The 25,255-nt window shown below is 37.7% G+C and overlaps 2 protein-coding genes across 2 annotated transcripts; one reads left to right on the top strand and one right to left on the bottom strand.

Moving 5' to 3' along the window:
* Positions 1–1,895: 1,895 nt before the first annotated feature.
* LOC125263470 (keratin, type II cytoskeletal 2 epidermal-like) lies at positions 1,896–6,633 on the bottom strand. Its single transcript, XM_048182492.1, has 2 exons — positions 6,080–6,633; positions 1,896–3,158 (listed from the first exon to the last, which is right to left on the bottom strand). Exons 1-2 carry the CDS (start codon positions 6,314–6,316, stop codon positions 1,896–1,898), a joined length of 1,500 nt encoding a protein of 499 aa, XP_048038449.1. The 5' UTR covers positions 6,317–6,633.
* A 2,122-nt stretch (positions 6,634–8,755) lies between these two features.
* On the top strand, positions 8,756–21,331 carry LOC125263377 (tripartite motif-containing protein 16-like). The gene is made up of 9 exons (XM_048182424.1): positions 8,756–8,889; positions 9,341–9,452; positions 13,147–13,532; positions 14,991–15,115; positions 15,202–15,254; positions 15,364–15,597; positions 15,683–15,824; positions 15,956–16,015; positions 19,804–21,331. The coding sequence occupies exons 1-9, from the start codon at positions 8,756–8,758 to the stop codon at positions 20,343–20,345; spliced, it is 1,788 nt and encodes a 595-aa protein (XP_048038381.1). The 3' UTR covers positions 20,346–21,331.
* Positions 21,332–25,255: the final 3,924 nt, after the last annotated feature.

The raw sequence follows: 25,255 nt of genomic DNA, 5'->3' as shown, positions 1-25,255 counted from the left end.
GTTTAATAAACAAACATTTGAATAATACTTAAACAATAAACATGTATTAAATTGCTTATTAATAAATGCTCATATTTTGATTATTATTGTTGCCTCTAGTAATTATGTGTCTGATTTTTAATTTCCAACCTATTTTGGGTTCATTTTAAGCCAGCCGTACAGTAATTTTTAAACAATATTTGGGTTAAATAAAACTACCCAGCATGTTGGACAAACATTTAACCCAATCGCTGGGTTTGTCCATTTTCAACCCAACTTGGGTTGTTTTTAACCCAGCATTTTTTAGAGTGTGTATATACAATTCTGAAATTACATGACACACCATCGCCTCTGATAACAGGTCACTCCTAATTGTGATGTTGACATGCATTTTCTGTAAAACTACTTTGAAATGATGCATATTGTGAAAAGCACTATACAAATAAATGTGAGTATGTATATTGAATCAGTATAAGATGTATTTGTGTGTGAGTACTGAGAATCCCCAGAAAGATTTTCATGGTGTCATTCTTAAAACATCTGGCCTAAGGAACTGTTGTAAAGGATGCACTCTTCCCCCACCAAATTAACTCACAAACACATTTACTGTGAGTCAAGTGTTTTTTATTCTTTTGTCTTTTTAACAATGATACTGTGGCTGGGTGAGAGGTGTGAGCACTATCAAAAGTCAAATTTCTCAACAGTTTGAACTGTTTTGTCTTTTTATTTTTATAATTCAACTTTTTTTATTGTTCAACAGTCAAAACTTCAAAGTACATCAGCACAGGATTCAATAATCATCTTTGCAATAACACATTCAGCCACTAGTCACCATCAGTGGAGTACAATCATAACAAAATCAATTAAATTAAACAGTTGTTAATCAGTCCTACTTATTCAAACCATTTTTTTTATGTTGCCAAAAATGATCCCATGTTTTTTTTTTTTTTTCATTTCTCCCTCACTATGCAGTTCTTGTCTTTTTTAACACATCCAGACAACAGCATGGGAAGTCATGTAGCCATGTCACAATGTGACACCACGTGCCATATATTACCTGTCATCTGTTGGTATGGCCTGACATCTGACAACCTGTCAGTCTGAGAGTTATGAGGGGTAATAAATCATTCACAAAAGTCATAAATCAATAAGAAGTGACATAAGGTATATGATAACACTATGCATTAAAATACAAGCACGGTTAATGCAATGCATTTTTTTTTTCTCCAAGCAGTGCAATTCAAGATGCTTTTTGTTTTAAAAAAACATGCCATTATTTTACTTCCATAGCTAACATTCTAGAAACATAGAATTAGGCACATTCTCAAAAGACATGATGTTAGTTTATCCCATGGAGAACATTGTAGCAATGTATATTTTTTATACTCATGTATTTGTATTTTGTATTCCAAAACTAATAATCACTGCTGTTCAACTGTAACAATTGAATACAATTGTAAAAAGAGTTTAATAGGAACATTAAAAATGCAGAAGAAAAAAAATCTTTTAGGTTAATTTTATTCTACAAAGTTTTAGAAATTTTAAATGCGTAGTTTTATGGCTACATGATTTAATTGCATTTATTATGAGCACTGAGAAATACCTCTTATAAGGCTGACCAAATTGTTAGTTACTGTTAATTATCTTGAAATTTGTTCATAAACTTTTTTTTCTATACTGGGATATATTGAGGTTTATACAATTTATTATGCTACAAAGGGTTTTAAAAAGCTGAAATCTTGTGTAGATCAATGCAACGTTCGATGCCAAAAAATGAAAAAATTCTGTGAAGGGGCAGTTGTGACCGATCCCAGTGACGTCTGCCTCTTCTGTGGCTGTAGTCACAGTTGTAGTCGCAGCTGTAGTCGCAGCTGTAGTCACGGTTGCCTCTTCTGTGGCTGTAGTCACGGCTGTTGTCATGGCTGACACCCGCACACCCGCACACCCGCACCCACTCCACTCACAGCTGCACTCTCAGACACATCCACTACACTCACAGCCGCACTCTCAGACACATCCACTACACTCACAGCCGCACTCACACCCGCACCCACACCCACACCCGCAATCACTCCACCTGCACCCACACCCGCACCCACTCCACCCGCACCCACTCCACCCGCACCCACTCCACCCGCACCCACACCCTCACCCACTCCACCCGCACCCACTCCACCCGCACCCGCACCCACTCCACCCGAACCCGCACCCACTCCACCCGCACCCGCACCCACTCCACCCGCACCCTCACCCACTCCACCCGCACCCGCACCCACTCCACCCGCACCCGCACCCACTCCACCCGCACCCGCACCCACTCCACCTGCACCCTCACCCACTCCACCCGCACCCGCACCCACTCCACCCGCACTCACTCCACCCGCACCCGCACCCACTCCACCCGCACCCACTCCACCCGCACCTGCAGTCGCTCCACCCCCACTCGCAATCACTACACTCGCAATCACTCCACCCGCAATCACTCCACCCGCAATCACTCCACCTCCGTTCAGAGCTGTGCCATCTATTATCTCATTCATGACTTCTCCTATGGATACTTTAGATGCATCAATTTGTTTTTCTGTTGAAAGAATTTCTCTAGTTTCCACATTTTCAGACACAGTGTTTTTTGGAAACTGTTCACGAATATAATCTGTGACTGGTTCATAATGAATTGGCTTACCATTGTTGTCAAGAGCAACTACAACATAATCATATCTTTTTTCAACATTTAGTACACCATTTATTAATTTGACATCATAAATGTCCATTTGGAATTCGCTTCTGTATAAAATCCTGTTATTAGAAGCTTTAATTTGAAATCTGGGTTCAGATTTGTAGTTTTCACTGAAATATTCTCTTTTCATAAAGGATTGTGTCTTTGGTGGTTTAAAATTTTGGGGGTTCTTTACATGATTCTTTCTATAATTCATTGCAGATTCCCACACTTTCTGCCAATAGTTGTTATCAGACGGAGGTTGGGGATTGTCCAATAAATGCCTCATATCAAAATCTTGAAATGAAGCACGTCTTTGTCTGATTTGCAACTTTGTGCAAACACACACCAATTCTGACTGTGTATCGATGGAATTTATAGTAATGTTTGAATAGAATCCTCCAGGAAAATGTTGCCTTTCTTTGTCTTGTTGAAACACCATGAAACTGCAGGTTTGTTCCACCTAAAAAGAAAAGGAAAAATTTAATGTTACAACTCATGAGATCATTGTGACCAAATGATGTAAAGATGTAAGATGTAAAACACCACCATTGATCAGTTGTATAATTTGTCTATTGAAAACACCATTAGAGTGTCCAAACAGCCTCTAAATGGCTTTTGAGGCAAGATAGTAGACGGAATTTACACATTTTTACTCAACTCAACTCTTTGGCAGGGTTTTGCTAAAAAAAAAAACAAACACTGAAATTGCTATAAAATCAAAGCCATATATAAAAAAAGAATATGAAAAAAAAGTTGAGGTTCAATTGAGGTTCATATCTCACAAAAAAATGCTTTCAGAAAGATTTTGTTTGTGTGCAGTACTAAAATTTTCCCATTATATAAAAGCAAAGCTCCACAAAAAGCAAGTATTTGCGCCATGTGGTGAAATATGGTAAAAATGTACATTTTGGAGCCTCACAAACAGAATGAAATCCTATTAACTGTATGTAGGGCTGCAGGACGACGAATGACTAAGAAGAGATACAAAATCCTTAAAGAGTCTTTAAAGGATTAGTCCACTGATAGATAAACTTTTCCTGATAATTTACTCACCCCCATGTCATCCAAGATATTCATGTCTTTCTTTCTTCAGTCAAAACAAATTAAGGATTCCAGGATTTTTCTCCTTATAGTGGACTTCAATGGGCACCAAACGGTTAAAGGTCGAAATCACAGTTTCAGTGCAGCTTCAAGGGGCTTTAAATGATACCAGACAAGGAATAAGGGTCTTATCTAAAGAAACGATCATTCATTTTCGAAAAAAATTCAACCGTTTATGCTTTATAAACACAAAATATCGCCTTGAACATACTTCTGGTTTCTGCATTCTTCAAAATGCTTATGCTGTGTATGTTCTACACCATCCCTATTCTACTTACGGAACAAACGTGGCACCAGTTTCGTTTTTTTTCTGTAAGTAGAAATTAATTATCAGTAAATTCTTCAAAAAGCTTATGCTGTATGTCCTACACCTTTCCTATTCTACTTATGGAACGAACGCAATGTCAGTTTTTTTTTTTTTTTTTTTTCCGTAAGTAGAATAGGAAAGGTGTAGGACACACAGTATAAACGTTTTGAAGAATGCGGAAACCAGAAGTACATTCAAGGCTATATTTTGTGTTTATAAATCATATACAGTTGTATTTTTTTAGAAAATGACCGATGGTTTCTCTAGATAAGACCCTTATTCCTTGTCAGGTATCGTTTAAAGCCCTTTGAAGCAGCACTGAAACTGTTATTTTGACCTTAAACCGTTTGGAAGTTATTGAAGTCCACTATAAGGAGAAAAATCCTGGAATGTTTTCATCAAAAAACTTAATTTCTTTTCGAGTGAAGAAAGAAGGACATGAACATCTTGGATGACATGAGGGTGAATAAATTATCAGGAAAAGTTTATTTAAAAGTGGACTAATCCTTTAAGAGTCTTTAATAATAGGCTTGTTCGAGATGAATCAGCGCTGCACATAATGATCGACGTATGACATCATAGTACCGCAAGAACAATTTTAAAAGCATACGGAGTTGTGTACTCTCCAGTCGCTCTCGCAGTATTTTAACGTCATACACCAATCAGTATGCGCAGCGCCGACACATCTAAAACAAACCTAATTTCTGAAAAACCAAGGAAACACAGGAACCTACAGGGCTAACAAGGTAATTAATGACAACACAGCTGAATGTGATAACTAAACCAAATCAGTAACCATAGTAACAAATTAGAACACAACCAAAGGACGCACAAGGGTTAATTTCGCAGTCAACCAAATTTAATGTTGACACGTCCTGCATGAGTGAAATACTTTATATACTTTACAATTTCAGAAGTTTTTTATGACAATATTTAACCATTAAAGCATTACATGTGAGAATAAAGTATTTAAAGGTGCCCTAGAATGTTTTTTCACAAGATGTAATATAAGTCTAAGGTGTCTCCTGAATGTGTCTGTGAAGTTTCAGCTCAAAATACTCAAAATAGATTTTTAATTAATTTTTTTAACTGCCTATTTTGGGACATCATTATAAATGCGCTGATTCAGCCTGCTGCTCCTTTAAATCCTTGCGCTCCCTGACATTTAGAAAAACAATTTACAAATATCACTAAAAATATCACGTTATCATGGATCATGTCAGTTATTATTGCTCCATCTGCCATTTTTCACTATTATCCGTGCTTGTTTACCTACATATTAATGATCCCGACTGTTGCGTAACAGTTGGTGTTATGTTGAGATTCGCCTGTTCTTCAGAGGTCTTTTAAACAAATGAGATTTATATAAGAAGGAGGAAACAATGGAGTTTGAGACTCACTGTATGTCATTTCCATGTACTGAACTCTTGTTATTCAACTATGCCAAGGTAAATTCAATTTTCAATTCTATGGCATCTTTAAATAATTTAAATAATATTTTAACAAAATTAAGCTCAAATGAAGTGAAGTGAGAGCAGAGTCTGTCTGCAAACTGTGTGAGGTGATCATCTGGAGTTACACGGTTTAGTCTCAAGCTCTTTTTTTTTAAATACTTTTTATTTGTTAAATATTTGGAAAACCCACTGACAGACATGCTGGGTGACCAATGGCATTGATTTCGGAAAAAAGAAGAAGAGGAAGTAATATGTAGATTTCACCTGAGAACTCTACTTTGGATTCAGCGTTAAAATCCCATAATGCAAGTGTGCAGCACGATAGTGTAGATAGATTCTTGATGAGCGTAGCTCATTCTCTTAGGTTGATATATAATTTTTAATTTTATATGACATCCACACTTACCATCCATATTTCACCTACATATAAAAAATAATTATAATATATGTCCTGACAGGAAGGGTTGTAACTATTTGATGCAGAAAAAGAATACTTAGTAAACATGCTTAAAACCTCACCTTCAGTGACAAACTCTCCAGATGCCATTTTTCAGGATTCAGCGGCACATTTTCACTCACTGACAGATTTACATTGAGGCAGGGCAACTTGGTCTGCAGTTGCAATGTTGCACAAAGTTTCCCTGATCCCAGGTGTGCACTCTGATTCAGAAATGGAGAAGGACAGTTGAGGGGACTGCCATCAGAGAGAGGACAGACTGCCAAAAAGAAGTAAAGGAGTATGACTGTTCTTGTCATTTTGGCAGCAAACTCATCAGCTGTGTGAAATTTCTATGCAAAACACCAATATAAAGACCATCTGGTCAATGAATAACCATGTGGATTATGTTAGAGATGTTTTTAAAGGTCATGGACACCAGATAAAGGTACGGATAAACTGTTTTTTTGACTGGAAAAGCAAAGAGTGTATTGATTTGGTCCTGTTGCAGGAGAAACACTTACAGTAAATGACAGGGAGCACTTTAGCCTTAAACATAAGTGCATTGGTCAATTTCTTTTTTCTTTCATTAATAGTAGGAGGGTAGCTATCTTTGTTAGAAATGTACCCTTCAAGATTTTAAACTGCATTAAGGATTAGCAGGGTTGTTATTTTTAAGCATCAATATATGTTGTGAAAGATTTGCAACATTGTAAATGTCTATACTGTCACTTTTGATCAATTTAATGCATCCTTGCTCAATAAAAGTATTAATTTCTTTCATTTAAAAAAAAAAAAATCTTATTGACCCCAAACTTTTGAGTGATAATGTTACAAAAGCAATGCATTTCAGATAAATGCTGTTCTTTTGAACTTTCTATTCATCAAATAATCCTGAGGAAAAAAAAAAAATGCACATAACTGTTTTCAACATTGATAATAATCAGAAATGTTTCTTGAGCATCAAATCATGATATTATAATGATTTCTGAAGGATCATTTGACACTGAAGACTGGAGTAATGATGCTGAAAATTCAGCCTTGCCAATGCAGAAATTAACAGCATTTTAAATATATTCAAATAGAAAACAGTTTTAAATTGTAATAATATTTCTCAATATTACTGTTTTTGCTATATTTTGGATCAAATAAATGAAGCCTTGGTGAGCAAATGAGACTTCTTTTAAATCATGTATTTGAAAATGATTTCAGATAGATTTATAAGGCAGAGTAACGTAATGATCTACAGCAGAATTTCATTAATAGTAATTTCTCAGTAGAAATGACATCAAAAGTGGAATATGTTGGTGAAAAATGTACATTTACACACAAACTGACCACCAAGCACACCTTTCAGATGCCATCTTTATTTTTTCATAAAGATGGCATCTGAAAGAAAGGAAAGCACAGGATTGTGGGATAATCAAAGGCATCATCTTTGCTGCCTTCATAAAAAAAAAGGTCAGATAAAGTTATCTCTGAAGACAGGAAGTGAAGCTAACTTTGGATTCTTGGTGCCTTCCAACCTTGGAATGTATCCTCAATAGGCAGCATTTTTAAGATTCTCGACGCAGCTGATGAATTAAGGACATATTTACTGATTCCACCCTTCATAAAAGACCCAGCTGAATCACTTTGAGTGTTTAACGTGAGCAGATGTATGTTGGCTAATAATTGTCCTCTTTCCTGTAAACCCATGCCCATATTGAAAGTGTCCAGTGAATCCAGTAAATACCTCTTTCCTGTAAAACCATGCCCATATTGAAAGTGTCCAGTGAATCCAGTAAATACCTCTTTCCTGTAAAACCATGCCCATATTGAAAGTGTCCTGTAAATCCAGTAAATCCAACCCAGCAAAAACTTTTGTTAAACTCTGTAACATGTAAATCTAAAAAGTCAATATTGTCAACATTTAGTGATGAAATCTTAAATAACCTTTCACTTCAAACCTTGAAAGTTTCATTTTTTTTTTTTAAATTCAAAATTGATTATAAAGCAATTTGGAAAATTTCCATTCACACAGTCCAGAAAATGAATGTTGTCTTTGTGTAGTCTTGTTTCACTTTGCTTTCTTTTTAGCTGAAGTTTTTTAATGGATCACATATGGGGGTCCATATACAACTTGGCTGCTTTAGTAAGGTCTGATCTTATAGTTTTGCACAGTTTTCAGTTTTCTATTATTATGCCCTTATTATGTTTTATTAAAGGCACAATATGTAGGATTTTTGGATTAAAATATCCAAAAACCACTAGAACAGTGTTATATATTTTGATGACTTGTGTACTTACATTATCCCAAATGTTTCCAAGAATGGCAGGTCGATGCAGCATCTCATTCCCTATTCAGGAAACCAGGGTTACATATGTAACCTGAGACGTTCCCTTTCATGGGAACTCGAGCTGCGTCGAGACCCTGTGGGAACTTCATACCCATGGCACCACAGTACCAAATTCCTATCTATAATGAAGTCAGGATGAAAGTAGACCCCTGAGTGGAGCCCCCTGAGTGGAGCCCAAGTCCAGGTTATAAAACCTGACAAAGGTGTGCTGTGAGGACCAGCCTGCCGCATTACAAATCTCATGAAGGGAAACCTCAGAAATGAAAGCTTTAGAAGTAGCCATACTCCTGGTAGAATAAAGACAGCTAAAGATGAGGGCTGTCTGGTTGACTCATAAGCAAGTGAGATAGCCTCAACTAACCACTTGCTCATTCTTTGCTTAGATGCGGGGAACCCTCTTCTGGGTGATGCTATGCCGCTATGTACACCTTAAGGTGGAAAGAGATAACCCTGCAGAGAAACGTTATTGCAGAAATTTTAGCACTGAACCCACAGGGCAAAGAACTGGGTCCAGATGAAGTTCTCTGCACCAAGAAGAGAACAGCCTCCACTTGGTAGCAAACAATTTTCTTTGTAGAGGGAGCTGCCGATTTGAGTATGGTCTCCACAAACTCAGCTGAGAGACTGGAATCTATGAACCGAGCCCCCTCAGGGGCCAGGCCCACAGCTTCCATAACTCTGGATGAGGGTGAAATATTGTGCTTCCTGCCTGGGACAGGAGATCTCGGAGAGCCGTAGATGAGGGACACTAGGTCCGAAAACCATACTCTTGCTGGCCAGAATGGCACTACTAGCAGGAAATAAAGCGCATCCTGGGGAACCCTCTCCAGAATTCCTGGGAGTAGAGTGATCGGGGGAAATGTGTACAAATGTAGCCTTGTCCACATCTGTACCATAGCATCCAGTCCCAGAGGAGCTGGATGAGTGAGGAAGAACCATTAAGGACAGTGTGTTGTTTCTAGAGATGCAAATAGGTCTATTTACGCATGACCGAATTTCTCCCAGGAGCTCCACCACCTCTGGGTGGAGTCTCCATTCCCTGGGACTCAGCACCTGTCTCGGTGACACAGGATGTCTGCTCCCTGATTTTGACGCCCTGGGATATAAATTGCCCTCAGTGAGAGCAGTTTCCCTTGAGCCCACAGGAGGATCTGATGGACCAGCTTGCACAGGCAACGCAACCTCAGACCCCCCTGATGGTTAATGTAGGAGTCCACTGATGTGTTGTCCATGCAGACAAGCACGTGTTGGCCCCTCAGGTCTGGGAGGAAGTGCCTGAGAGCTCGAAACACCCATCATTTCCAGCCAATGTATCTGCCAGGAAAGAAGATGGCCCTGCCACAGACACTTAGCTAACTGACCACTCATGATCAGGAATTTCCTGTGTTGTGGATGGATGGATACATGGAAGTATGCATCCTTGAGATTGATCGTTACAAACCAGTCCTCAGAACTGATTTGTGATAGAATCTATTTGAGTGTAAGCATCTTGAACTTTAGCTTTTGAACTGAGCGATTTAAACAGCGCAGATCTAAAATAGGACGCAACCCTCCATCCATTTTTGGAACAATGAATTAATGGCTGTTAAACTCTGACAGCTTTCTGGGCGGGGGAACCTGTTCTATAGCCCCTTTTCACAAGAGCGTCAGAACTTCTTGTCCCAAAACCAGAGACTGCTCTGGCTCTACTAACAAAGAGAGGACCACGTTGAACCTGGGCGGGCGAAACCCGAACAGAATTCTACAGATTTGTCCATCTTCTTAGTGAGAGACAGATCTGTAGCACAACGCATCTATGTCTTTTAACCCACCAGTGCTGAAGTGGTCTTAAGTGGCTTGGTGGGTAATTTGGGGATTTCAGCTGACTCAGGGGAGAGTTCATTTCTGAGAATAAATTAATATTTACCTGTTTCAGATATGTTTTGAGAGATACATAAAGTTGTACAGAAGATCATTGGTAAATCTTTTGCTCTATCCCTGAGGGTCACTCTCTTTTGAATACTAAGGATTCTGACATACTTATTTGTTCGCCTACTGCTTTTTCCCTACTGTACAGTAGAGAAGGTGGTTTTGGACACAGCCATAGTGCAGCGACGATTACTTAATGCAGACTTACTGAAAATGTCAGAAATTGTTCAGCTTTTTATGTTCAAACTGAAGTCGGAAAATGATGGAGACATGTAGAATGCAACAGGACATTTCTGAATGATTAGTTGATGTATTTATGTAATGTAAATAAACTTAAATGTAAATAAACTAAAAGTTATATATTTTATTTGTCCATTAGTACTGTTAAATTAAGTTATTAGTAAATTAAATTAAGGAACTAAATTAATTAAGATAAATTAAGGAACATTTGTGTTTGATAAAAAAGTGAGTTAAAACATCATCATCAACTACCTCAACATGTAAATGTAGATTTAAGCATAAATTTCAAAGGAAACTTGAATCCTGTCTGGATGTTACAGGTACAGTTGATCACATGTGTGTTTATCCAGTGGAGAGAGACTGATGAAGGAATGATGCCATCAAAGGCTTTGAGTGAGTATACTACAGAAATAAATACAAAAATCTATTTAAATCTTAATTTGTAGTTTATTTTAATTATTGTAATTTCAAATTGAGTTATTACAGCACTTTTTTGATTCTTGCTGCAGAGCTTTTGTGGTGGAGTAAGGCAGGGGGGCGGCAGCATTTATGTGAAAAAGAAACAAGCAGGGATAGAACAGCGTGAAGGTGAGTAAATAATGACTGAATTTATATGTTTGGGTGAACTAACCCTTTATGCCTCAGACTTGTGCCGATATTCAGTAATGCGATATATCAATATATTGTTATTGTGGGCACTTCAAAATACCATAAATAACAACTACTTTATTACCAATTATTAAAATTTGTATAACGCATTTAAGAATACTTTCCCCATTAACCGTATAAAATGCACAACACCGCTGTATTCTTTGTCAAAAGAACTCACGCTCAGCTGTAAATAAGTACAACGTGCATGAGAAGCACATGGTGGAACGAGTGAAAGAGACGCACTGAATGAAAGTGCACGTTCACTCTCTGACAGAGGGCACTGATGGAACAGCAGAATGCAGCGGTTACCCCGGAAACCCCATTAACAAAGCAGCTGGGCTAATACTGTATTTAAAATGCTTCAAACAGCCATTCATTTTTTTGTAATCTCAATGTTGTTCATCACAGCACCAAATACTTTATATATAAAATACTTTATATATAAAATACTTAATAGGCTATTTATTTTCAAACTTAAACATTTTTATATTTTAATCTGGACTACAACATGCCCTAATAATTAGAAATGTTCTGATTATTTGTTATTGTTCAGTAAAACTTCATGTTAATTCATTATCACCAAACTGACAATGAGAAATACTTATAAAGCATTAATTATTCTTAGTTACTGTTTAATAACATTACTAAAATCAAAATACCTTATTTAATGGACCTGAGATAAAACTAACAATGATAAGTTGTATTTCTTAAATAATATTTACAAAAAATAATGTTTTCTGTAACAAATGTAGCTATTGCTCAATCTTATTTAATGCATTAAATAATGAGATCTTATTGTAAAGTGTTACCTGTTGTTCTTTATAGCCTAATTCTTTTGCACTTTTGAAAATGCTGCTTTACATATTTTTGGTGTATTGTATTTTTGTATTAAAACATTCAGATTTTTTTTTATTACAAAAAGAGTTCTTAAACCTGTTATACTATGACAACACTTTTTTTGCAACTTATTTCAATATCGTTATAATACCGTGTACTGTGATAAAAGCTTCAGCAATTAATCGCAACATGATAATGCAATTTTATAACGTCACATGCCTAATGCCTCCAAATAGAAACTGCATGAAATGTATGTATGCATTTATATTATACACTGTAAAAAATGACCGTGATTTTAACAGTAAAAGACTGTAAAAATGCTGCATTGAAAAACTATTAATTGGTTTACAGAAAGTTTCCGTACTATATACGGTGAATAACTGTAATGTAATTTTACGGTAAAATACCGTTAAATTCACAGTTTTTGTAAGTGAAAAATAACAATTCATTGTAAAATTTACAGTGAAAAACCGTAAATTGACATTCCCACAATTCCCTGCGTGACACTTCACATTTGATATATTTTCGTTGAAATAACTATGTTTCTTCTTAGTTTTTCTCATTTTTTTCTAATCAGTCATGTACATTAAGGTTTTATGTTACATCTAATGTTGTTAAATTAATGTTTATTGCATTTTTAAAATTTCATGCATGTTACCATGATGGTGTTTAGTGTGTGTGTGAATGACACTGTGTGCACCTTCTATATGTTAGTGTTATTCTTCTCAGCTTGTGGAAAACCTGCTTGTGATGAACTTTGATTCATCATGTGACTCTCATCACCACTGTGTTTGGTGACTGTCAGTTTATTATAAAGGTACAAAACAGATATTAGTACTTCATTAGGTTGGTAAATTAACATTATATCAGTTAATGAAATATGTTATTTTACTGTAAACTTAACAGATTTTTTTTTTTTTTTACGTTGCTACTGTATTTTTTACGGTAAAGTTCTGGCACCCACAGCTGCCGTTTTTTTACCGTAAATTTTACTGGGATTTTTTTTACAGTGTAGTATTACCTTGAAAAAGTGAACTTTAAGAAATAAGCAGCTTTATTGAGTGTTTGTGCCTGAGACACTAACAAAAAAGGATTTAAAAAAATCACATTTACATTTATTTACAGCTTTTGGCAGATGCTGGTATCCAAAGTGACTTACAGTGCTCTTATTACAGGAACGATCCTGCTGGAGTAACCTGGAGGAAAGTGTCTTGATCAAGGACACACTGGTGGAGACACTGCAGAGATCGAACCAGCAACCTTCTGCTGACCAGCTCAGTGGTTTTGCCCACTACACCACAAAAGTGATGAATGTTTGCAGCAGACACAGCGGCAGCCAGATTGTCCCACGCCCCTTCTCCTACACTTGCTTCAAGGTTGTGGGGTTCAGGGGTCATGAGGTCTTCCTCATCCTCTGGATCAACGATGTTCCTGTTGAGAAGAGCAGCAATGAGGGACATGATGGATGGCAAAGTCCAGTGAAGGTGTTCTCGGTGGTCAGCTGCTTCATCAAAATAAAGCTGCAGAACTGGCACAGCTGTGTTGAAATGGCAGCAGGACTGTAAATATGTGATTGTTAGAACAATAAGTTTGAATAAAGCTTTGTTTCATATTTGTTTGTTGTTGACTTGTTTATGTATTTATTTATTGTGATGCAATATCAAAACTGAAAGCAAATAAAGCACCGGGTGCAGACGGTTATCCCCCTGAATTTTACAAAATGTTCAGGCTCCATTCAGGTTCTTCGGCTTTTGACTACACTTTGATGTCCTTATGCAAGAAACCGAACAGTATTTATATCATTTTTTTACCTCTAAAACATCGCTATATCCAACTGCTCTGCACATCCAGTTGGTGAGGTCTGATCGCGCTCTGACAACGGAAGTGATCTCTCGCACTCATTGAAGAGAGATCATTTCCATCATCAGAACATGTTTTTTGACCCTTTTTAGAGGTAAAAATTATATAAATACAGTTCAGTTTTTTGCACAAATCGATTGTTTCGAGTCTTAGGACATCAATGTGTCGTCACAAGCCGCAGGGTTTAATTTGGATTTGTCTGTGCATGTTTTTTTTACTCTTATACTGTAGATGGAGTTTCCAATGACATGCATTATATGACAGCGGTTGGAGTTAAAAATCATCATTTGTGTTCTACTGAAGAAACAAAGTCACCTACATCTTGGAAGCCCTTGGGGTAAGCAGATAAACATCAAATTTCATTTTTGGGAGAACTATCCCTTTAACATGCTATAAAAAAATATCTGTGAGGTATTTTGAGCTGAAACTACACATACACTCTGCATGGAGACATCAGAGACTTATTTTATATCTTGTAAAAGTGGAATTAAATGACCCCTTTAAGTCACATTTTACTTTCATTCAGTTTGTCAATGATCTCAGAACACAGAAGAGACTAAGACAGGTGTGTCAACAGGTATGTCAACATTTTTAGTAACTTCATGTCAGCGCAAACTTATTTCCTTGTGCTACGTCCTTGTGCTGCGATTTTTCAAATCTCATCTAACCACATTTTTGAACCCCTTCAGAAATTGCAGTTCTTTTGCTACTAGTAGAACTTAATTTGGTTCATTTAACTGTAGGAGAGATGATTTTTCCCCCTTCTTTCAAATAGTGCTTGTTGGTGTTGGAAAAGTTTAATTCTTATAGAAATGGTAATACTATTGTGATTTACTATGGCCCCAGAAAATGAGTGCATCCTGTGAGGTATTCATGGTAATTTTGGGAAATTTTAGCAATTCAGCTAACAAACTTTCATTCATTTAGTCACCTTTCATCAATTACAAATGAAAACCAGGAACACATCTATATTATGCAAATATACTGCAGCAGGTATCTTAAAACTACTGAATGCCTTGCAGTAACCTTACAGAAAGTCCCTCCCTACAGAAAAACCTGTTTCTTAGGTATGTAATCGGGTACATAACCCCTTCAGTTAGAAGATTTTTGACTGTCGAACTGCAGTGTGTATCATCTCTCTGTCTGTGTTCATATGCAGTGAAATGGCAGGAGCCAGTATCTCATGGGCTGAGGACCAGATCTGCTGTTCAGTGTGTCTGGATCTCCTGAAGGAACCAGTGACGATTCCCTGTGGACACACTTACTGTAAGGAATGCATCTCAGGTTGCTGTGATCAGGAGGATTGGAAGGGAATCTACAGCTGCCCTCAGTGCAGAAAAACCTTCACAACAAGACCAGTTTTAAGTAAGAATGTGGTGAGAAAGATCTTCAGCAGCTGAGAGAGGCTGTGGCATCTCATAAGGTGAGTCTGGAGAAGAAGAGAAGTTTGAGTCTCAGTTTGGACTTTCCTCCAGTGCTGGAGCTCTTCTAGTCCCACTGAAGCCACTGTGTGATTGTGATGTGTGTAACAGCGCTCTGCACAGACCGCAGTGGAGGACAGTGAGAGGATCTTCACTGAGCTCATCCGCTCCATTAAGAGACGTCGCTCTGAGGTGAAGCAGCTGATCAGAGATCAGGAACGAGCTGCAGTGAGTCGAGCTGAAGAAAGACTGGAGCAACTGGAGCAGGAGATCAATGATCTGAGGAGGAGAGACGCTGAGCTGAAGCAGCTTTCACAAACACAGGATCATGTTCATTTCCTCCAGGTAACACAGATCTTCTCAAATACTGAGGACTTTAACAAGCTTCTGGAATTACAGCGAGTTTGTGTTTTTGTCTTTGTGTCTGTAGAGTTTGTCATCTGCTTTATCTACAGATGGATTTAGTGATGATTCACATCTGTCTTTTGACAATGTACTGAAATCCATTTCTAAACTAAGAGACAAACTGCAGCAGTTCTCCAGAGAGACTATTGAAAACATATGTATAACAGGTAAATACCTATTTATTCTCAGAAATGAATTCAGCACCATTCATTAAATGTAGTATACATGGTTATAGTTTATAGTTATAGTAACTTAATTTCTTGGTGAGAATTAAACTGCAGTGTTTTGGTGTCCATAGTGAAATCCATCCATGTCATTGGTGCTCCTGAATATCAGACCAGAGAGGAGTTTCTACAATGTGAGTTACTATGAAAACTCTTCCTGGTTTACATGAAATTGTAGGCCAGCTTAAACCTTCTGGAACCCCTGACGTTCTTCCCCGCTGTTTGTTAGTTTGTTTATTTATTTATTTATTTATTTATTTTGAGGTAATTGGACCTACTGTTCAAAAGATTATGAACAGCTGCCTTGAAACCGCAATGGTACCAGATGGCATGAAGCTTGCCTTTGTCCATCCACTTCTCAAAAAGCCAAATTTAGATCCAACAGTTCTGACAAATTGTAGGCATGTTTCACCAACTACAGAGCTTTCTGAATAAAAACAGGATTCTTGAAGTGTTGCAATCAGGTTTTAAGAAAAAAACATTCCACAGAAACAGCACTGGTTAAAGTTTTAAATTATATTTTACTGACTCTCAACTCTGGCAAGTCTGCTGTACTAGTGCTGTTAGATTTGAGTGCAGAGTTTGACATGATTGACCACTGTGTCCTCATCTCTCATTTGAAGCACTGGGTGGGCATTTGGGGAAATGCCCTGAAATTGTTTCAATCCTATTTCAAAAGAAGTTTCTCTGTTAGTATTGAATTTACTTCGGATGCCGCTTTACTTATGTGTGGTGTCCCTCAAGGTTCTATTCTTGGTCTGATTTAATTCTCTTTAAATCTTTAAGAAACACAGCATCTCCTTTCACTGTTATGCTGACAATCCCCAAACTTATCTGCCCATGGGTTTGGATACACAACTGGCTTGTTTAGCAGATGTAAAGGCCTGGATGTCGTTAAATTCACCTCAATGAAGGCAAGACTGAGATTATACTTTTTAAATATTCAGAATCATCTATATAATCTCCCCTTGCTTAACCTTTTGGCCATCTGTCTTTGAGTGTGAATGTACTAGTGAAGAATTTGGGCGTTTTTTTTTGATAGTGCTCTCAAATTTGACAAACAGGTTCGTTCTGTAGTCAAAACCAGTATTTGTCATCTCAGAATCCTAGTTAAAAGTAATACAATTTCTATATTTTAAGGATTTTGAATGGGTGATCCAAGCCTTCATCTCAACATGGCTTGACTATTGTAATTCCCTTTATATGGGTATTAACCAAGCATCTCTAAACCATCTGCAAATGGTACAAAATGCTGATGCTAGGCTCCATACTGGTGTGCATAAACAAGAGCACATTACTCCAGTTCTGATATCTCTGCATTGGCTCCCAATTCATTACAGAATTGATTTTTAAAGTCTTGTTTCTGTGGATGAATCCTGTATATATTTCCAATTTACTATCTGTTCACAATCCTTTTAAGGTCCCTTAGGTTGTTCAACCAGAGACTTAAATGTTCCTTGGGCTAGACTGAAATTGAGAGGAGATCGAGCTTTTGCTGCACCATTAGAACTACAGTGCGTACGGAAAGTATTCAGACCCCCTTAAATTTTTCACTTATATTGCAGCCATTTCCTAAAATCATTTAAGTTCATTTTTTTTTCCTCATTAATGTACACACAGCACCCCATATTGACAGAAAAACACAGAATTGTTGACATTTTTGCAGATTTATTAAAAAAGAAAAACTGAAATATCACATGGTCCTAAGTATTCAGACCCTTTGCTGTGACACTCATATATTTAACTCAGGTGCTGTCCATTTCTTCTGGTCATACTTGAGATGGTTCTATTCCTTCATTTGAGTCCAGCTGTGTTTGATTATACTGATTGGACTTGATTAGGAAAGCCACACACCTGTCTATATAAGACCTTACAGCTCACAGTGCATGTCAGAGCAAATGAGAATCATGAGGTCAAAGGAACTGCGTGAAGAGCTCAGACACAGAATTGTGGCAAGGCACAGATCTGGCCAAGGTTACAAAAAAATGTCTGCTGCACTTAAGGTTCCTAAGAGCAGCACAGTGGCCTCCATAATCCTTCAATGGAAGACGTTTGGGATGACCAGAACCCTTCCTAGAGCTGGCCGTCCGGCCAAACTGAGCTATCGGGGGAGAAGAGCCTTGGTGAGAGAGGTAAAGAAGAACCCAAAGATCACTGTGGCTGAGCTCCAGAGATGCAGTCGGGAGATGGGAGAAAGTTGTAGAAAGTCAACCATCACTGCAGCCCTCCACCGGTCGGGGCTTTATGGCAGGGTGGCCCGACGGAAGCCTCTCCTCAGTGCAAGACACATGAAAGCCTGCATGGAGTTTGCTAAGATGGTGAGAAATAAGATTCTCTGGTCTGATGAGACCAAGATAGAACTTTTTGGCCTCAATTCTAAGCGGTATGTGTGGAGAAAACCAGGCACTGCTCATCACCTGTCCAATACAGTCCCAACAGTGAAGCATGGTGGTGGTAGCATCATGCTGTGGGGTTGTTTTTCAGCTGCAGGGACAGGACGACTGGTTGCAATCGAGGGAAAGATGAATGCGGGCATGTACTGGGATATCCTGGACGAAAACCTTCTCCAGAGTGCTCAGGACCTCAGACTGGGCCGAAGGTTTACCTTCCAACAAGACAATAACCCTAAGCACACAGCTAAAATAACGAAGGAGTGGCTTCACAACAACTCCGTGACTGTTCTTGAATGGCCCAGCCAGAGCCCTGACTTAAACCCAATTGAGCATCTCTGGAGAGACCTAAAAATGGCTGTCCACCAACGTTTACCATCCAATCTGACAGAAATGGAGAGAATCTGCAAGGAGGAATGGCAGAGGATCCCCAAATCCAGGTGTGAAAAACTTGTTGCATCTTTCCCAAAAAGACTCATGGCTGTATTAGATCAAAAGGGTGCTTCTACTAAAGACTGAGCCAAGGGTCTGAATACTTAGGACCATGTGATATTTCCGTTTTTCTTTTTTTAATAAATCTGCAAAAATGTCAACAATTCTGTGTTTTTCTGTCAATATGGGGTGTTGTGAGTACATTAATGAGGAAAAAAAAATGAACTTAAATGATTTTAGCAAATGGCTGCAATATAACAAAGAGTGAAAAATTTAAAGGGGTCTGAATACTTTCCGTACCCACTGTATCTATACACTGCATGAGTTTAAAGCAAAACTTATCTTTTTCTGTAGCTGATAATTGTAATAATTAATTGAAGCTGATTTGTGCTGTGTCTGGTCTGTTCTGTGTTGTAATTTATGTTGTACATGGTGCTAAATGTTGATGGTTTTTGATATAGTGTACAGCACCTTGGTCAACAATTGTTGTTTTAATGGTGGTGTATAAATAAAGCTGAGTTGCATTGAGAAAACACACACAAGTATAAAATTAAGTCTAGTGGCAGAGTTTGACTGTTTTCACATTAAATGAATGGCATTTTGTTCAAGACCATTTTGTTTTTTTACTTCACTTTTTTTGTCTAAAATGCATTGGCTGTGTAACCCCTTCTGGTCGAACCGCCCACACTAAGTGGGACTCGAACCTGGGTTTGCCGGCATGGGAGTCGAGTGCTCAAGGAAGCTAAAGACCGCAGTCTGTAGCGTCATTCACTGTGCCTCTTGTGATCAGGGGATTGAGGCTTACATGCACAGCTCTTACCAACCTTTGTCCATTACCCCCCTAAACCTCACTCCCATCCAGATCATGGCACCACCGTAACCCCTCCAGGTCGAACCACCCGCACTAGGTGGGACTCGAACCAGGGTCTGCCAGCATGGGAGTCAGGTGCTCTAACAAGCTCTACTTCATAGGCTATAATTAATTGAGACAAGATTAAAAAAAATTAAACTTTATAAATTCTAAAACGATAATAGCTAAATAGATAAAGTGTTAATTGATGATAGAAGGTCTTGATTTATTATGTGTTTTTCTCCATTAGATTTCCATCTGTTGACTCTGGATCTGAACTCAGTGCATAATTTCCTCCATCTGTCTGAGGGAAACACAGTGATCACTTTCGCTGACACAGATCTGCATTATCCTGATCATCCAGACAGATTTGATGATTGGGGTGAGGCACTGTGTGTGGAGAGTGTGACTGGACGCTGTTACTGGGAGGTGGAGTGGAGTGGAGATGGGAGATTAGGAGTGGATATAGCAGTAACGTATAAGAGCATCAGCAGGAAGGGAATTGGTCCTGAGTGTGCAGTTGGACGTAATGATCAGTCCTGGAGTTTGTACTGCTCTCCAGACAATTGCTCATTCTGGCACAATAACATTGAGACTGTCCTTCCTGTAGTCAATGTCTCCAGTAGAATAGGAGTGTATGTGGATCACAGCGCAGGGATTTTGTCCTTCTACAGCGTCTCAGACACAATGAGCCTCATCCACAGAGTCCAGACCACATTCACTCAGCCGCTCTATGCCATGTTTGGATTTGATAGACCTTCAACAGTGAAACTGTGTCAACTGACCAGTTAAATCATGTAGAGATTATATTTATTATTTTGTCACATTTACTACTGAACTTTTAATAATCACAAATATAGAGAGAGTAAACAGATTAAGAGAGTATAATAATGGCTGTAGATATGAGAACTGATAATGAATGTTGAAAAAATTGTTAAATTTAGTCTTTTTATTGAAACTTCATGAAATTCTTGTTTACCTGTCAGAAGTAGCTTTTAAAGCGCCCAATAAAATAAATACAGTTGCAGGAATATGTTTGTGCACTGTCACGGCTATGATGCAAAGTACAATTTGGCTTTGCTGTGTTCCTGCTGTCCTTTTCTCTTTTAGGATTGGTCCTGGATTGGTAACATAAATTGGGGGCTCGTCCGGGATTTGAACCCAGGACCTCTCGCACCGAAGCGAGAATCATACTCCTAGACTTGAAAAAAGTAGGATTTCTTATCAAAATATTTTTTAAAAAATGTGGTCTGATATTAATTTAACTTACAATTGAAGACTAACACAATCTGACTAAACTAACACAACTAATTGTACTTTGCACACTGAGTACATTAAGTTATCATTCACAGTGTAGGGTGGAGAAAGTAAGTGAAAGGTGTTGGATATTTTATTATTCATAGGGTTCACAAACAATCCTTGCTTCTGTATATCCAAATTATTGTCTTCTCCTGCATGTTCATCATATATATCATTCACATGGTCATTTCTCCTTGCTAAATCATTGTGCACATAATTTTCTCTGACCTCAGTTAAAGACATCTAGGCAAGGCAAGGCAAGGCAATTTTATTTGTATAGCACAGTTCATACACAATGTCCCATCCATGACATGTCACAATGATATGGACATGTCATGGATGTACACTCTGACTTATGGTCACTGATACTCACATAATAACCTCTCCCTTCTAAGTATGACCTGAACCATTTAAGGACCATCCCAGAAAGCCCAACTCAGTTTTCCAGCCTGTCAAGAAGAATGTTGTGATCGTCAGTGTCAAACGCAGGACTGAGGTCGAGTAGAACCAGCACTGATAATTTAACCTGAATCTGTCTTTAAGGCGAATATAATTTATTATCTTTATGAGTGCTGTCTCTGTGCTGTGATGCGGTCGGAAAACCAGATTGAAAGTTGTGAAAGTATCCATTCAAGCTTAAGAATTTGTTTAGCTGATTGAAAACAACTTTTTCAATGATCTTGCCTATGAAAGGAAGATTTGAGATTGGCCTGTAGTTGCTCAATATGGTTTATCCAGATTGCTCATTTTCAGGAGGGGCTTAACAACTGCAGTTTTCAGGGATTTTGGAAAAGTCCCAGAGAGAAGTGAGGTGTTTACCACTTCTAGGAGATCTGCTTCTAAACAGTTAAACACACTTTTGAAAAAAGATGTGGGAAGTGTGTCAAGGGCGCAGGTTGATGTTTTAAGGTGCTGTACTGTTTCTTCCAAAATGTTACCATCAATTGCTTCGAAATCAGACATAATAGCTACTTTCTGAGGTTGTGATCTGATCTGTTTTACCCCAGTGCAACTCAAGGATGTGCTGATCGCCTTTCTGATATTATTAATTTTCTCAGAGAAGAAGGAAGCAAACTCACAACATTTGCTGTCTGAGAGCATTTCACTGGGAATCTGACTTGGGGGGTTTATTAGTCTCTCTACTGTAGCAAAAAGAGTGCGGGTGTTGTTTAAGTTTCTGTTTATTAATATTTGAGAAGAAGGTCTGTCTAGCTTTGCCTTAATTCCACCATTGGAAGCATGAAGAATTATCTTTATAGATGTTATAATGGATTTCAAGTTTTGTCTTTCACCACATGCGCTCAGCTTTTCTGCATTGTCTTTTCATATTTTGCACTGCTGTTGAGTTTCTCCACGGTGCTTTTTGTCTGCCACTTTCTTCCTGACTTTCACAGGAGCAATGTTATCAATAACATTCAGTACTTTTGAGTTAAAAGAATCAAGAAGAAAATCAACAGAGCCTGCGGATATGCTTGGTGTTAAAGATATAGCCTTCATAAACAGTGCACTAGTATTCTCATTTAAGCATCGCTTTTTGACCGAGACAGATCTAGCTTCAACAGTCGGAGAGATCAATATATCAAAGAAAATACAGAAATGATCAGATAGCGCTGACATCCTTAATGGCATAGTGGATGAAATGTTTAGATCCTTACTAATAATTAAATCTAGAGTGTGTCCACGATTGTGTGTGGGTCCATGTCTGCTGAGTCAGATCAAAAGTATTCAAAACTGTTATATTTCTTTTGCCATACTGAATTCTGCATTATCTATGTGGATGTTAAGGTCCCCAGTAATAGCAAAACAGTCAAACTCTTGAACAGTAAGGGTACTGTTTAAATGCACAGCTACCTGACAAATAAATATGTTTACAGTTATCCCTCCACGTGAGGAAGATCCGTTTAGATCCGTAAGTTGAATTAGCCCTTGTGGCTACATATTCTGACTGACTCTTTCATCCAGATAGGGGTATTCTCTGTTTTACTGTTATTTTTATTTCTTATGCATTCCATTTTTTTTTTATTATTTTGTATTTGTTTTCTCTTTATGTAAAGCACTTTGAATTACCAATGTGTATAAAATATGTGACCAGTCACGGAAAGTAGGGACACAAGTCAGTTTTGGGGCATTTTGAGTTATTCGCAGATTCTGAAAGTGCAGTCTCCAAGCTTTCCAACGATGTGTGACACATGGAAATCTGATAATATTTGGAGAAGTTGTGGCCATTTGAAGGTAGGCAATCAAGAAAGCTCAAGAGGGAGAAAAACCCCTTTAAAGTTTGTGCAGTTCTCACCTGCTGGGAGTGACAATAGGGCTCATTTACATCTCATTTAGATAAGCCATACCCCCTGTAAAGCTGCATGGACCGCATACTATTAATAATAAAGGTTAATGTGCATTGTAAATGTCAGTAATTTATTTTTTTTTACTTTTATAAAAATGATTTAGAGGCTGAAATATGTGACTTTTTTGTCAAAACTCTATTTGAACTTGTGCATTGTAGATAACATGTTGCAAGACACTCCTTTAAAATCTGCCCATCATTTTTAATGTTATTATTTTAATGTTTATGTAAAGAAAAAGTACATATTGATGCTAATTTTATTTTTTATTTGCTGGTTTTCCACATAAAACTTGGTGAATTGACTTTTTGAACAGGATTCTGTGATAACCGTGATCATTTTGGTCACTAATCATGAAATGAAATGTTCTCACCTGAGAAGCCTGTTAAAGAAGAATAGGCAATCCAGGAAATAACTGGACTAACAGAGGCCAGAGATCGCTTACTATGGCTATTCAAAACACTTTTCAAGACAATAAATACACGATTGAGGCGATGAATGCATGTATTGACTGAATTTGTGTCTGAATAGCGCTGGCTCCGTGGGCGTGGCCGCATTAGTGGATAATGAGCTGAATCATGGACTTCTGACATGGCTCTCTTTTCATACAGATTACATAAACACAGAAGGTTTGTTTTCGATTTGACTTACACATTTTAAAACTTGACATTTCAACGTTTTTTCAGACATAAGTATAATTTTTTTATGATTAGTATTCACTAAGTTACAGTTCATTTTCTGAGAACTATCAGATTGGACTTCGTTCAGAGGGAGATGAGAGATCACGCATCATGTTAGTTTTCTTTATTTTTCAAAAAGCACAACATTTTGTTTTTACTCTGAGTGTACACAAATATATTACTTATGTCTCTATGACAAAATATGATGGAGTATTTTAAGTCTGTTTTGCTGCAATGTGAAAAAAAACCTGCAAAACGCGCCGGCGCGTTACCCGACTCCAGAGAGGTAATGTCTTATTATGCCGCTTTCATCGTCGCTCAGATCGTCTTCAGAATCAGTGAGCGCTTGTTCATAAGCATCCGGCTTGTCGAAGAAGTACTTCAAAACATTTTCGGTGTAACGGCCACGGTTCTTCATTGAATTTTGATATCAGCTAGAGCCGGCCAGAGCGCTGCATAATAAGTAGCCACGCTTCCCAGTATGGAAATACACACAGACAATGACACGCCCCTACTGCGTGCTAGAATCTCCGAAAAACAAGCCGATTTCGACCTCAAAATGTACGCTTTTAAATATACCAATACTGCTATCTCAAACACGGAAAGGCTTCTTCATGATCTCAACTAACAGATTCTGCAAAAAAACGAAAATCACCAATTTTGAAAAAAAATGCTTCTTTCTCATTTTGCTCGAGAGTTGTGCTGCCGACTTGTGTCCCTGGATTCCGTGACGGGTCACATATGCTATATAAATAAAATGGCCTTGCCTTAACAAAATTGGCTAATTTACTTATTTTACAGATATTAATGACTATATTATATCTTTTGTATGTCATGTATCTTTTGTATTTGTTTGGCTGTACTCATTTATGCTGAGTACTTTATATAACAACAGAAATCTATTTAAACTGTACACATTCAAAGTCTCCAGAAGTCATATGACTGTTTGAGGAAAAGGACGAGATTCAAGATGTCCACTGTGAAAAACTAGCAGCTAGAACATATTCTTCATAAGTTTAACTCTCAAAGAAAGTCATTCAGGTTTGGAACGACACAATGTATTATTGTAATATGTCTAATAATAAATATTTTTTTCCTGTTAAAAAGTTCCATTTTATTTGAATTGTTCTAATGTGTACAAGCTGCTAAAACATGAAAGAAAGAGATTATTGAAGCATAAGATCTGAAAGCCATACATGTAGCAGAATTATTGGAAATATCAAAATATCATTGAAGATGAAAAAAAAAAAAAAGTTAAAATATTAAAAAAAAATATTGACGCATGACGCTTTCTGTCTGTCTGTTTATCCATTTGACATTAGACATTATAGCCTATATCTATTCTTGTAAAATTGGGTTACAAAAATTATGGATTAAAGTG

This window comes from Megalobrama amblycephala, linkage group LG1 (genome assembly GCF_018812025.1).
Source record: "Megalobrama amblycephala isolate DHTTF-2021 linkage group LG1, ASM1881202v1, whole genome shotgun sequence".
Lineage (NCBI taxonomy): Eukaryota > Metazoa > Chordata > Actinopteri > Cypriniformes > Xenocyprididae > Megalobrama > Megalobrama amblycephala.
Note: the sequence above shows the minus strand (reverse complement) of the source record. Positions and strands in the feature narration are given on the sequence as shown.